Genomic DNA, 12,944 nt, shown 5'->3' with positions numbered 1-12,944 from the left:
AAACTTTCTATGCTCTCTAAGATCCGATCCATCACGCGATTAAAAGTGGTTGGAGCATTGGTTAACCCAAGAGGCATAACCACATACTCACACAATCCAAAGGTAGTCCGGAATGCAGTCTTTGGTTTATCCTCTGGGGCAATCTGAATCTGATGGTAGCCACTTTTCATGTCAATGCGGCTGAAAAGACAAGCTTCCCCCAGTCTATCCAAGATGTCATCAATCCTTGGAATGGGATATTTGTTTTTGATGGTTATCTTGTTTAGGGCTCGGTGTCCACACACATGCTAAAGGACCCATCCTTCTTTTGGACTAGGAGCACCGGTGAACAGAATGGTGAGGTACTTGGTCTAATCAACCCCTTCTCTAACAATTCATTCACTTGTCTGAAGATCTCCTCTTGTTGTGAGAGGCTAAGAGTTGTGGCATGATGCATCGTTAGTCATTGGGATTCCTTCTTGAGGCTTTTGAAGTTTAATGAATTTTCTTGTCTTATGTTTCAAGTATTAACTTTCAAAGTTTCAAGTTTTTTATCTTTAAAGTTTAGGGTCCCAAGGGCCCAGGCTTCTACTTTCAAGTTTCAAGTTTTCATCCTTAAAGTATCTACAAGCTGCTATCAAGTGTCAATTTTGAAATTATCCAAGACTCCAATGTGAATGGCTAACTGTTATTAAGTCCCAACTCCCACATGCAAAATGGCCCCAAATTGAAGGCCACGTATGAAACTGCACCAGGGGTTGAATCATACCTTTTCCTACCTAACATTCTCCTTGAAGAATGGCAGTTGATCCAGTCTCTTCAAAGCTAACCTCAACTTCTCACATTGGATCCATCTACCACTATTGATACAAAATTATCAATGACTACTCTGATGAAGGACCCTAGATAGGGCTCAAATACCAAATTCATAAACCTTTGAAAGGTTGCAGGGGCATTTGTTAGCCCAAAAGGCATAATCTTGTAAGAAAAACACCCCCAGGGGTAATAAAGGTGGTTTTCCTCTAGTCCTCTGTAGCAATTGAGATCTAAAAGTATCCTGAATATCCATCACATACCCTATATCTTTCATGTCCAGCCACACTATCCAGGATCTCATTTGAAAAGGCAGTGGGTAATGATCTCTTTTGGTTACTACATTCAGTGGTTTAAATCAACATAGACTCTCCATTTTGCATTTTTCTTTGGGGTTATCACTACTGGAGAAGCCCATTCAGAATTATTGACTAGATATATGAATCCTTCTTTCAATAGTTTATCCACTTCTTCCCTCAACACCTGCTGTTGTACAACCCCCAATCTTCTCTGCCTTTGTACACATGGCTTAGCCTCTGGCTTGAACTGGATCTCATGCTGCACATGCAGACACTCCCCTAACTACAGTTTGTAGAACTGTTGCTGCTAATGGGATCACGTCACATGTTATGTTATAGGAGAGTCCAGCATCTTCAGGATGTGCCATCAAAAGATGAATGCGATTATGTACTTCCAAGTCACAAGGCTTGAACACTCTGCAGTACTGACACTGATTATGTACTTCCCAGTCACACGGCTTGAACACTCTGCAATAACGACACTAATTGCGCACACATAATCGATCAGGATCCAAAGATAGGCATATCAGACCTTGTGCATGCAAATGTATGTCATGTGCACACGGATGTCTTCCCACCCTTGCCTCCTTCCGTTCCTTTTTGCTTGTGTATGAAACACGAAGCTCTAGATGGATAAAAGTGCAACTTATCAAGTTATAACTGCATGCAACATAAAAACAGCATGCCATGCTCCTCAAGTGACCTTGGATAAGATAACTGCAACTATAAATGACTTGCTTTACTAGGTGTATTGGTAGGCCAAGGACACCACAATCTATTTGATTGTATTGTTTTCTTTAGGATTTTTGAATTTGTACAAGCCTGATATTTTTGTTGTCTGAAAAGATTTTACATGAAAGCAGTTATGATTCTCGATACAAAGAACTATTAAAGGATGTGCCATTATTGTGTTTGGAAAAAGAACATGTGCCATTCTCTATATTGTGTAATTGTTGCTTAGAATTTGACCTCCATAGAATCAAGAACATTACAAGTGTGCAGCAGTTTATTAGAATTTGTGGTTTACTCAGGGTGTTTGTGTCGGTCTGAGTGAAGTCTTGTCAAGTGCTGGAAAGCACCAGCTTGTGGCCTACATGAGTAGTCTCATACCAACTATTCGGGACGCTCTCTGTGACAGGTTTCATTCTGCATGACTCCAGAGCTTTTAATGAATTTGATAATGCTTAATTATTGTATATTACCATATAACAAGGTGCTGGTAAATTTGTATGTTTACAGTGTTCCTGAAGTGCGTGAAGCAGCAGGGTTAGCATTCAGCACTCTCTTCAAGGTAGGCGAATGCTTACATTTGTTGGGTCGATGCGTAAGATGCATGCACATCATAATAGATTTTCTTTGTATGTAGCAGAGTGCAGGAATGCAGGCTGTGGACGAAATTGTTCCCAGTCTTTTGAATGCTTTGGAGAGGGACGAAACTTCAGCTACAGCTTTGGATGGTTTGAAGCAAATATTGAGGTTAGTTGAAATAAATGCAGTTATGTTATATTTTTGGTTAAAATGATGCGCTTTCAAGTGCTGACCCTCTAATGTTACTCATTAGTGTCCGAACTGCTGCTGTTCTTCCCCACATATTACCAAAATTGGTGAAACTGCCATTAACGTAAGTTTGCTCTACCTTGACATCTCTTTTGCATGAATTCTAGGTGCCTGTATGCGTGTGTGTTTGCGATGCACATGGTATCAATGTTTTTGAAACAAGTATCAGTGATTAAATTCGTAGTGATAAAACAGGCAGACACACTCAAAGAGTCCCACCTGTGTCACAGGGGTGATGCCCTAAATTTCCATTCTGGTTATAAGTACGCATTAAAAGTAAAGACCATAATGGGGGTTGCAGACAGCACCCGTGAGCCTTTGGCTTTGCCAAAACTGACTGCTCTCCTTGCCCTTACTCTGGTCTCTGATACTGAGTGTATGGCAGACCTTGATCTAGGTCTAGCTCTCCTGGGAGGCCTCACTGTGGGGAACCCCTGGAGTGAGCAATGGACACACTTAATAGGGTTTGGGTCAGTTACAAAAGCCCGTTGACACCATCCCAATAATTATTAGCCTAGCCCCATTATTAAAGCCAGCGTAGTGACCCTTCAAGCACACAGGAGTGTATAAGTTCTCAAGAAGTGTAGATCTAGCATGTCTTTGTGGTTTGTTTACTTTGATGCTTTTTGCAGGGCCTTCAATGCTCATGCCTTGGGAGCCTTGGCAGAAGTTGCTGGTGCTGGTTTGAATTCGCACCTAGCCACGATTTTACCGCCTCTCATATCTGCAATGGGCGACAAAGACCTGGCAAGTTCTATAAATAAATCTTAGTTCTTTTCAAGGAGTCATCCTGCTGGGGGTGCACAAAGTTGATTCTGAGGATCACTCAACAAAGCTGCTGATTTATATGATTAGCTTATGTTTGGTGCAGGGCATAGAGCCCCTTGCAAAGAAGGCTGCTGAGACGATTGTCATGGTCATAGATGAAGAGGGTCTTTACATGCTTATTTCAGAACTTGGGCGAGGTCTTGGGGATACACAGGTTGGGGATTTGTTTATTCTTCGAGCATGTGTCCTATTAGCATACTCATTTTGTTGGTCGTGTTCAAGTAGGTAGTGTTTAATCAGGTAAGCATGGATGCCTGAGAGTATCACAAACTGCTCTCTTGCTGGTTCAAAGCCTTTCTGGTGCATTATATTTTTTGGAAGCATTATCAGCAAGCAGTCTAACATGAGAGGTTTCTTTTCAGGTGTCAGTAAGAAGAGGTAGTGCTTACCTGGTTGGGTTCCTATTCAAAAACAGCAAGCTGGACCTTTCTGAGGAGGTTCCAAACTTGATCACAACGCTGGTGGTTATGCTGACAGACTCGGATGGCTTAACAGTGACGGTAAATCAACTGCAGTGTTTACTTTAACATTTCATACTATTTGAGGGATTTGGAATTGTCAAATGGTTAGACAAAAAAAGGGGCCTTCAGACTTGTGATTTAAGTACTAGAACTTGTTATAGGCTGCATGGGAAGCTTTGTCTAGTGTGACTGGCTCTATAGCAAAGGAAAATCTTTCAAGTCATGTCAAAGTTTTGAGAGATGCGGTGTCCACAGCCAGAGATAAGGAGCGGCGGAAGCGGAAGGTTAGTAAACATATGGTGGGGCTGCTTGTGTATGTGCTTTCTGACTAGGACTAGAGCTGTCGTTTTTACTGTATTGTGCAGGGGAGAATAATTGGCTCTCTATTGCAGCACTAGGAAATATGACTGTGTTTGTTTGCCTGATAGGGAGTGCCAATTACCATTCCAGGATTTTGTCTTCCAAAAGCTTTGCAGCCCGTCCTTCCGCTCTTCTTGCAGGTAGTCTCAGTTCATGTTGCAGACGCGATTAGCACGCAGAACATGCTATGTTTTCATTTTCGCCTGCCATATCAGTGACAAGAGAGTAATCAAAGATCAAATTTTGAAATGTGTGGAGCAGGGCTTGATGAGTGGATCGGCTGAGTTGAGAGAGCAGGCAGCTGAAGGGTTAGGGGAATTGATAGATGTGACTAGCTCAGAAGCATTGAAACCATTTGTTGTTCCTGTGACTGGGTATTATCTGGACTACTGCTAAATTCCTCTATCCTCGTTTTTGCATATGGTTTTTGTATCATCATGACAGAGAAAAGTGATGGCTAGACTCGTCATTTTGTATCTCAGGCCTCTGATACGCATCATAGGAGACAGATTCCCATGGCAAGTTAAGAGTGCAATCTTGGCAACACTAGGGATCATCATTAGCAAAGGTGGCATTGCTCTTAAGCCTTTTCTACCGCAGCTGCAAACTACGTTTATCAAATGCCTTCAGGATAATTCAAGGTAATGTTTTTCTTAAGTTTTGTTCTTTTTTTTAATGCATGTCCTTTTCATTGTATTTTCTTTTCTAGTCATGTTATGCACATCAAGTTGAAATTACATGGGTTTTCAGTGGGTTGTATAACTTAGTAGCTTGTCTTGGTTTCATGCAGAGCTGTACGATCTAGGTCAGCATGGGCATTAGGCAAGCTTGCATTCCTAAGTACCCGTGTGGACCCCTTAATAGGAGACCTTTTGAATGGCCTTCAGGTATACGCTTCTCTTTAGGAAGCATGTGGATTTCAAATTATAGAGGCTAAGGTTGCATGCTTTGAACTTACATGATGTAGAGCTTACTGACTTGCACTTCATTTATGTAAAAGACATCAGAAGGAGGTGTGAAGGAAGCCATGCTAGTTGCTTTGAAGGGTGTTCTAAAAAATGCAGGAAAGAGCTTGAGTGCACCAGTTCTGACTCGGGTTGTCTCAACTCTTCAAGAGTTCCTTCCGTCTGATGATGATGAAGTTAGGGGGTCTGCGGCAAGAGCTCTTGGCATGGTTTCACAGGTCAGAATGCCTCTAATCTTTCTTTTGCTCTTTTTAAAAAAGCCCTTTTATGGCTAACTTGAACCAGTCAAATTGTGAAAGGCAACAATTGCAAGACGGTTTGATTTCATATACATAAATTATCCACATACAGCAGGTCCTTGCTGGTTTTCTGCTGGTTTGAAATTCATGTGCATATACTATTATAATGTTTGAGCTCCAGAATTCGAGGGTGTGATGATGCTGATAACAGTACTACATTTTTTGGCACTGCATCTCAAGGAGGGGCATAAGAAGGGAGTGGGAAGGGGTTGGGGGATGTTGTGTTTATGGAGAAAATAGTTAATCAATACTCAAAAAAGCCGGTGCAATTTTTCTCTGAAGTTGTGGGATGTTGGGGAGAAAGAAAGACGTGTCCAAGATGTAATGCACTGTACTCAAGCAGGTACAATAATGCTGTGCTTAATTATGTGACAACAATGTGATCCAGGAACACCCCTGGCATTCTCGTCTCTCGTCTGTAGGTTAGACTCCCAACAATAACCTGTCACCACTGGCAAATTTCTGGTGAGGAACAACAAAAGAGGTTCAGTACTTCGACAACTGTAGGTAGTTGCTAGCCTCAATCAACTTGCTTGAGGCGTTTGAGTCCTTTATCTCTCACAAGCACCATCTACATCTAGGTTCAACAGTTGCTCACTTAAAGAAACAGGGTTCTGAAGGTTTGAGCATTAGTGATGTTGCCCTAATTTATTGATTTGATGTGGTGCCTTTTAAAGTGAATCATCATGATGTGAGAAGGCATAGTGAGTATTATTGTTTTGATCGGTGGTTTCTGGTACAAGAGTTGGAGGAAATTCAGATTGGAGGAAATTGAGAATGGTTCTCTGCATGATTCTTTCTAGAGATCAATCATGAGCTGACTCATGAGCATGATAGGGTGTTGTTTCTCATGTGCAGTATCTTGAAGAGGAGGACTTGAGAACATGGTTGCATGATTTGTCAACAATGGGGCAAGCTCAAGGATGGGCAATACGGCATGGTGCCATCCTTGCCATGTCTTCCATTCTGCGTCATGCTGCCACTAAGATTTTTGCTTCAACTTCATCTTTATCAATAACTGTGGATATTATCAAAGGCAGAGGACGAGATGATAAGGTATAACCTCGTCAGGCTGACGTGTAACAATTTTTTCTTTTCCAGTTTATTCTATGGGGAGATTGGGAAATTGTGGATTGATGTTTGTTGTCCTTTGGACTGTTATGTGTCTCTTGAAGGTACCTGTCCGAGAGTGTGCTGTTAAGGCATTAGGCAGGCTTATGATACATCAGGCAAGAGAGCATCATGCTGGGCCTCCTTCATTCACAGAAATGATCCCGCATATTGTAGCTTTTCTCAAGGATGACTCCAGTGATGTGCGTAGAAGAGCTCTTAGCAGCTTGAAATGGATTGCAAAGGTGGGACTTTGCTTGCTGTAGTAGATGTTTAACTTAATAACAGGTCAATTGAAAGGTGTCTGTTCTCTAAACATTTATGGTATATGCCTTGTGGTCTCCATATGTAAGTACAGGCTATTTCTGCTATACAGATGTAAATCACTTAACCTGAACTAGCTATGGTTTATTATGCAATTAGTAAGTTCAAGTAAAGTAATCCAGGTTTGGAGCCCGTAGGCTAGTTAGTCACTGCTGTTATGAAAAGCCTATTCAAAACATCATCTTTGACCCACCTATATTTTGGTCTTTACGTCTACACTATTCTTTGGTCCCTCCCTATCTGCATGTAGGCAGGTCCGATTGCAAACACCGGCGCATGCGGTAGGTTTCATCGTCAGGGCTGCTGCATCAACCTCTCCAGTAGTTGTGCCCCCCTGTTAAGTTAAACTGAAGCAGGCTTGTGTTGAGCCCTTCATGGGTTTCATAATGGCTTTGTGTTGATTAAGTGGATGCTAATTGATGCTTTTAGATTCCTTCTTAAATAGCCCTTCAAAAGAAAAGGAGCTTTTCTTGAACCTCGAGGTCACATACCAGTGGTTTTAAAGATAGAAGCCAGTTTCAAGCACTATTGGTGTTGGCTTTATATTTTATAAAGTGAGTCTCTAAATCCCTAAAAAACTGTCAGCAGGTAAATGCTGATGTGGTGAGTCCATATATGAGCACTTTGGGCCCAGTTCTTGCAGATCTAATAAAGGATGGCAGCACTCCAGTTCGTTTGGCTGCTGAGCGCTGTGCCTTCCATGTCATGCAGCTCAATAAAGGTATGGATACATAAGGAAGTCATCTCCTTATGGTGTTTGTTTATAAAATAGCCCTAATGCATACTCTCTTTGCTTGCAAGTATTAAACAAATCAAAGAGAGGTCTGTATACTTCGTAGCTTGCTAGAAAAACTCTCTTCTATACTGTATATGTTGGCAAGCACATCCACCTTATGCGAGGCCCAGACCTACCGGTTCACAATACAAACCTTTTTTCTTGTTGGGTGCATGTTTCAGGTCCAGAGGCTGTTGCAGCATCTCAGAAGTATTTAACAGGCCTTGATGCCCGGCGCATCTCTAAGCAGCCCGAGCAAAGGTACAGTGCAAGGCATTTGTAGCAAATTTTTGAAAAAGACAAGGTTGGACCAACTCTTACGTGGCAATGTTTTCTGATGTTCCCAGTGATGCAAGTGAAGACAGTGAAGAGGATTCTCCAACCTAGTCCTTGATCATATCAGCTATTGACTCTCTTGAAATCCAGGGAGGCTAATGCTCTTCCTGGCAACAAGATCTTTCATGCTGTACATGTTTGCTCATTGTAGAATAGTTTTTACGGACTAGTCATGGTGAGGTTTTTGTTCACTTGAGAGAACTCGAGCAGGCACATTAAAGTTGCTGCCACGGCAAAATTTCGGCTTATTCTTTTTTCTCTTTGTTGCCATCTCAGTCTAGGTTCTTCCACACCTGGCAGGATCACAAAAGTTTCTTGATCTGGTTATTCATGTGCAAATCTTCCGCTGGCTTTACTGCTGACAGATTTGTGTACAAGGCTTGCTGCCAATGAAAGCTTGTACTGAAGTCATATTAGTTGTATTTGGCCATTTTGGAAGCTAATATAAAGTGTCATCTCCGCGTGTGTGTGTCTGTGTTATGTGTGTGTGAATCATTTGCTGACTGGAGACCCATTACGCTGATGCCTGTTATCTATAAGCTGGTTGCTAAGATGGTGGTTAATCGCATTAAAGGTTTTTTGCATGATCGCCTGCATCTTGCTCAGTATGGGTCCATTCCTTGTAGACATATTGCCAATGCTAATGTGGGGATAGAATATGCTAAGTATACTCAGCAGGACGTTCTCTTACTCCAAGTGGACATTGCCAAAGCATTTGACACGGTACAATGGGATTTTATCTCACAAACTATGAAATTGCTGGGGTTTGGCAAAAAAATGCAACACATCATATATTGGAAGTATTGTGATAGTAAAGTAGCATGCTTTCGGTCTGGAGATCTATTTGATGAATGGACTCTCCGTTGGCGGTTAGTACGTCAAGGCTGTCCTCTTAGTACGTTGTTATATGCAATTGCTACACATCCGATGCTTCAATACATGAATCACCTTATTACTACATGTAGCTTACATGGCTTAGAGATGCATGGAAGAAAGACTATGATTGCACAAGTGTATGGAGATGACTCTTTCTTCACACCCAAGAACACGAAAGAGGACCTTTCCCAATGCATGATGCTTTATCGTTGTATGGTCTGGCAGTTGGCCTGCAACTGAATTTTCAAAAATCTAGGCTTCTGCCATTGCATGTGAAAGATTGGCTTTACTTTCTTTGGCTTGGGACGATTGTTACACCTATGGAAGTGTGCAACATCTTGGTTACCCTTTGGGGTGGACGGTCACTAGACACCAACAAATGGAATGGGTACTTACCAAGTTGAAACAGAAATTGGAATATTGCAAGTTAGCCACATGGCCATTGCATGTCGGATTGCGCATAGTCCAATCGATCTTGGTTGCATATATACAGTTCTTTTTGCCTTCGATGATGTTTGGCGAGCAAGACATAGCTTCATGTCTACTATTACAGAGACTTTTTGGCGGTCGCAGAATGCTTGTAAGGGCCTTAGGTTACTTTCCATGGAGCACCTTTGTTTGCCGAAGATGCATGGGGGGACTTAATATTCTCAATATCCACGTTCACGTTCTGGCACACAAGGGGAAAATGATGCTTGAGTTCATGCAAGGTGATCAGCCTTGGGTTGTCATGATGCACCATTTGCTCTCACATCGAACTGTTGATGTCTTTGGCCACTAGCGGCCAACTCATTGGGATTTCCTTCTTGGACACATTGATGGTAGAGTTAAGGGATGCCCTTTTGTGACCGTATGCTTTTTGATTGGAAACACATTCTATCGCATCTTAAATGGATTGGACATGATACTCTTCATGGGAACTCTTTGCGTGCTGAGAGCTTGCATTGGTCGAAGGTGTTAGCACTTCGACTGGATTTGCAGGATCCCCGACGTTCATATTTTATTCCATCAAAAGGGATCCATACTGTCGGTGATGTGCTTGATGATGTAGAAAATGCATTGTCTTTTCTAGCAGCAGTCAGAAAGTTTGGATTGGGCTTGCACTATCGCTCCCTTTGGCATGCACTTTCACAGATGCTCAAGGACTTTCAGTCGATATCCCGCGTGGAGCTTATGCATCACCTTAAGGATTGGGCCCTCTACTTTGATGATCGGGGCTGTCGTCCGTTGTTGGCGGATGTTACAATAGCCAAGTTATTTAAGGTTTTGTTGCCACCCCCTTGGATTTCACATCATGCAAATCTCATTTGGTCTATGACTCATGATGCATGTTGCTGGCGAAGAAGATTGTGGCATCTCTGGGCTTGCAAACAGTCGCTTCGCCAACGAGTTTTCTTACAGGTCATGCTTGGGGTTTTCCCAGTTGGACACGTTTTGCCACACAGACACATTGGTCCATCAACTTGTCGCAGATGTATGGCATCGTGGGAGTCCATGGCCCATCTCTTTTGGCATTGCCTCGAGACTCGTGATTTCTTACAGTTTCTTAAGCAGCTTTTGCAAGCATGCTTCGCTAGTGCTTCCTTCGGCAAGCTTTACTAGCTATTTGGAGTTCTCCCTGCTAGGTAGGGGTATGATCTTTTTTTCACTTGGGTTCGCTATTGGGTTCTTTGGACTCTATGGAAAGATGGAAAACATAGAGTATTTGGTGATCCGCCTCCAGCTAAATAGCACGTCTTCCCAGCGTCTTTGCGACAATTGTTCTTTGACTGTCTGCGTGCCCGTGGTTTGGATTACCCTGCATACTTGTCATACATTGGTATCTTTTGATGTTGTAGCTACATGTCCTCTTTCTGCGGACTGCTAACTTAACATAAATATAAATAGACTTCACCAAAAAAAGTGTGAAGCATGCCACCTCATTGATGTTGGATGCCTTGCAAGAGCAAAATATGGATCCATGTAAGCTCCAAAAATGCAATAAATAACACAAGCAAATGTAATCGAAGAAAACAAAAAGTTATAGGAAAAATAGATGCACACAACAAAGAAATATCCATTGGAAAGGAACTTGTGGCTCAGGTCTGACCCACAAAGGTTGTGCAAGAATCTTAAGATTGAAGGGAAACTGAGGAAAGCTAAATCAATGAACTTGTATTAATAGGAAAAAAATATGACACGAAGTTCTCCATTGGAGTACATCATGGAAGTGATTATAAAGACAATGGGAAGGAGCCATGCTTTGAAAAAGCTTGGCTGGTGCTAAAGAAAGACCATTGGTTGTAGAACGCAAAGTTGTTGTAGCCTTTATATCAGTGTACGTACAGAGATGGAAAAATGGTCACCAAATCGCACTAGGGATGTGCACAAGGTGTGCATTTTCTATTGCATTGTGGAGGAGTTAGGGATTTTTTTGGTCTACACCAGACAATTACAAAAAGAGGGTTTAAGAATGTGAATTTGCCTTTTAGATAGAATTTGACCAAAGCCTTGAAAAGGGGAATGCTAGAGGTGTACAGGGACATACATGGTAATCAACTTTTCGAGAAGAAACTCATGTGGAAAAGGGAGGGATGAGGTGTGGCTATGTTGCATAAATCACTATTAACCTCTTCGTAGGTTAACATTGTTTCACTCGCCCAACCTGTCGTAATGCGTTTGTTACCTTATCCGCTCGAACGGGTACTTACCTTATGTAAAACGTCATTGGAATATATATAAAGTGGTCTTTCTTTGTGCTGAATGTCAAATAGTGAAACTTTGACTTAATGTCAATACTTGCATAAGATTAGTAATAGGGGGCGGATCATTTTTATATTTGGCTAGTCGACTGTAAAAACTATCACTTGTATATTTGTCATTTTTTTATAGTAAGCAATACACGATAATTCCCTTGGAATAGAATACTTACGAGCTCTTCTCTTTGCTCTTCTTGCTTGCTTGTATGTTGTTGGATTCATGCATGCTAAGTAGACGCTTGCTTGCATTGGTTTGCTTGTAGGTTTTCCTCTTCTATTAGCTTTTTCGTACCATGTGTTTAGTGAGAGCAATGTGAAAGAGCATCTCTATTTGCTGAGATCTAGCCGAATAGAGCACTCCCTTCATCCCATCAGCAAAGAGCCTTCGTGACATCGGAGTGAGAAAGTGACAAACGAGCTAACATATCCGCATACAAAAGTTGCGATTGTGGTTCTAAGGCAACGATCGGATGAGACATGCTACAACAAGGCTAATGAAAGCTCTTGACTTCAACATATTTGGTGCTTTTGTAGGGACTATCTTAGGACTTAGCCTTGTTTATCTATCCATTTCAAGGGATTACTCAATATTGTTTGTTGATTATTAGGAGGTCAATATACGGTTTTGGACTCATTAGATGCGTTTAGGGCATTTTGTTTTCATATTGTGAAATGAGAGAGCCTTAGTTTCTTAGAGATTTGTAAGATTTTGGAGTCTAATTGGTGTAGATTTCAATGCATTAAGCTAAGGGATAGCTTAATGCAAGTATGTTTAGAAGTAAACTCTATTTCGAAAACATGAACATTAAGCTCCATTAGATGTAGATTAGAGTGAGATAGTTAATTTTTGTTCATGTTTTATGCATTCTTTGAATTGGTAGTTTAAAAGTAAGTACTTGTATAATTATTAAGATTAACATTATTACATTAAATTCAAAAAATCTTTGAAAAACTTAAAAAATCAAGCAAAATGAGCTGTCAAATTCAGAGACATACCTCCATAGTCTTGTGAAAAAAATATGTAAGTCAACATATGTGAGCATGGAGAGATGGGAGCTGTAAGCGTGAAAATGTGAGTTATGAGTTTGGACGTGAGTTTGCAGACGTGCGTTTAGAGATAGATATACCTAATATTGTACCAATCAATTATTACTCCTTTCAAGACTTGTTAGAATATACCTACTCATGTCCTTCAAGGATTTTTTTATTATAGGACTTGTACTA

General features: G+C 41.3%; 1 protein-coding gene across 2 annotated transcripts in view; it reads left to right on the top strand.

The window, feature by feature from the left end:
• Positions 1-8,569, top strand: part of ILA (putative protein kinase regulator ILITHYIA) — a 93,580-nt gene extending 85,011 nt beyond the window's left edge. Inside the window, exons 43-60 of one of the 2 annotated variants that reach the window (XR_015265611.1) lie at positions 2,123-2,229; positions 2,331-2,382; positions 2,461-2,567; positions 2,653-2,712; positions 3,281-3,395; positions 3,520-3,630; positions 3,839-3,976; positions 4,099-4,221; positions 4,366-4,437; positions 4,559-4,671; positions 4,780-4,938; positions 5,088-5,184; positions 5,362-5,480; positions 6,420-6,617; positions 6,737-6,916; positions 7,584-7,716; positions 7,953-8,031; positions 8,118-8,569. Coding sequence is in view for 1 of the 2 variants with exons in the window: in XM_086796548.1 (XP_086652674.1) it covers positions 2,123-2,229; positions 2,331-2,382; positions 2,461-2,567; positions 2,653-2,712; positions 3,281-3,395; positions 3,520-3,630; positions 3,839-3,976; positions 4,099-4,221; positions 4,366-4,437; positions 4,559-4,671; positions 4,780-4,938; positions 5,088-5,184; positions 5,298-5,480; positions 6,420-6,617; positions 6,737-6,916; positions 7,584-7,716; positions 7,953-8,031; positions 8,118-8,157 (2,067 nt within the window). In the remaining variant the exon portion in view is untranslated. Of the gene's footprint in view, positions 1-2,122; positions 2,230-2,330; positions 2,383-2,460; positions 2,568-2,652; positions 2,713-3,280; positions 3,396-3,519; positions 3,631-3,838; positions 3,977-4,098; positions 4,222-4,365; positions 4,438-4,558; positions 4,672-4,779; positions 4,939-5,087; positions 5,185-5,297; positions 5,481-6,419; positions 6,618-6,736; positions 6,917-7,583; positions 7,717-7,952; positions 8,032-8,117 lie in introns of both variants that reach the window. The other variant, XM_086796548.1, reaches the window with a different exon arrangement.
• Positions 8,570-12,944: the final 4,375 nt, after the last annotated feature.

This window comes from Cibotium barometz, chromosome 64 (genome assembly GCF_041138505.1).
Source record: "Cibotium barometz isolate CiBa-2024 chromosome 64, ASM4113850v1, whole genome shotgun sequence".
NCBI lineage: Eukaryota > Viridiplantae > Streptophyta > Polypodiopsida > Cyatheales > Cibotiaceae > Cibotium > Cibotium barometz.
This window is presented reverse-complemented; position numbering and strand designations above follow the sequence as displayed.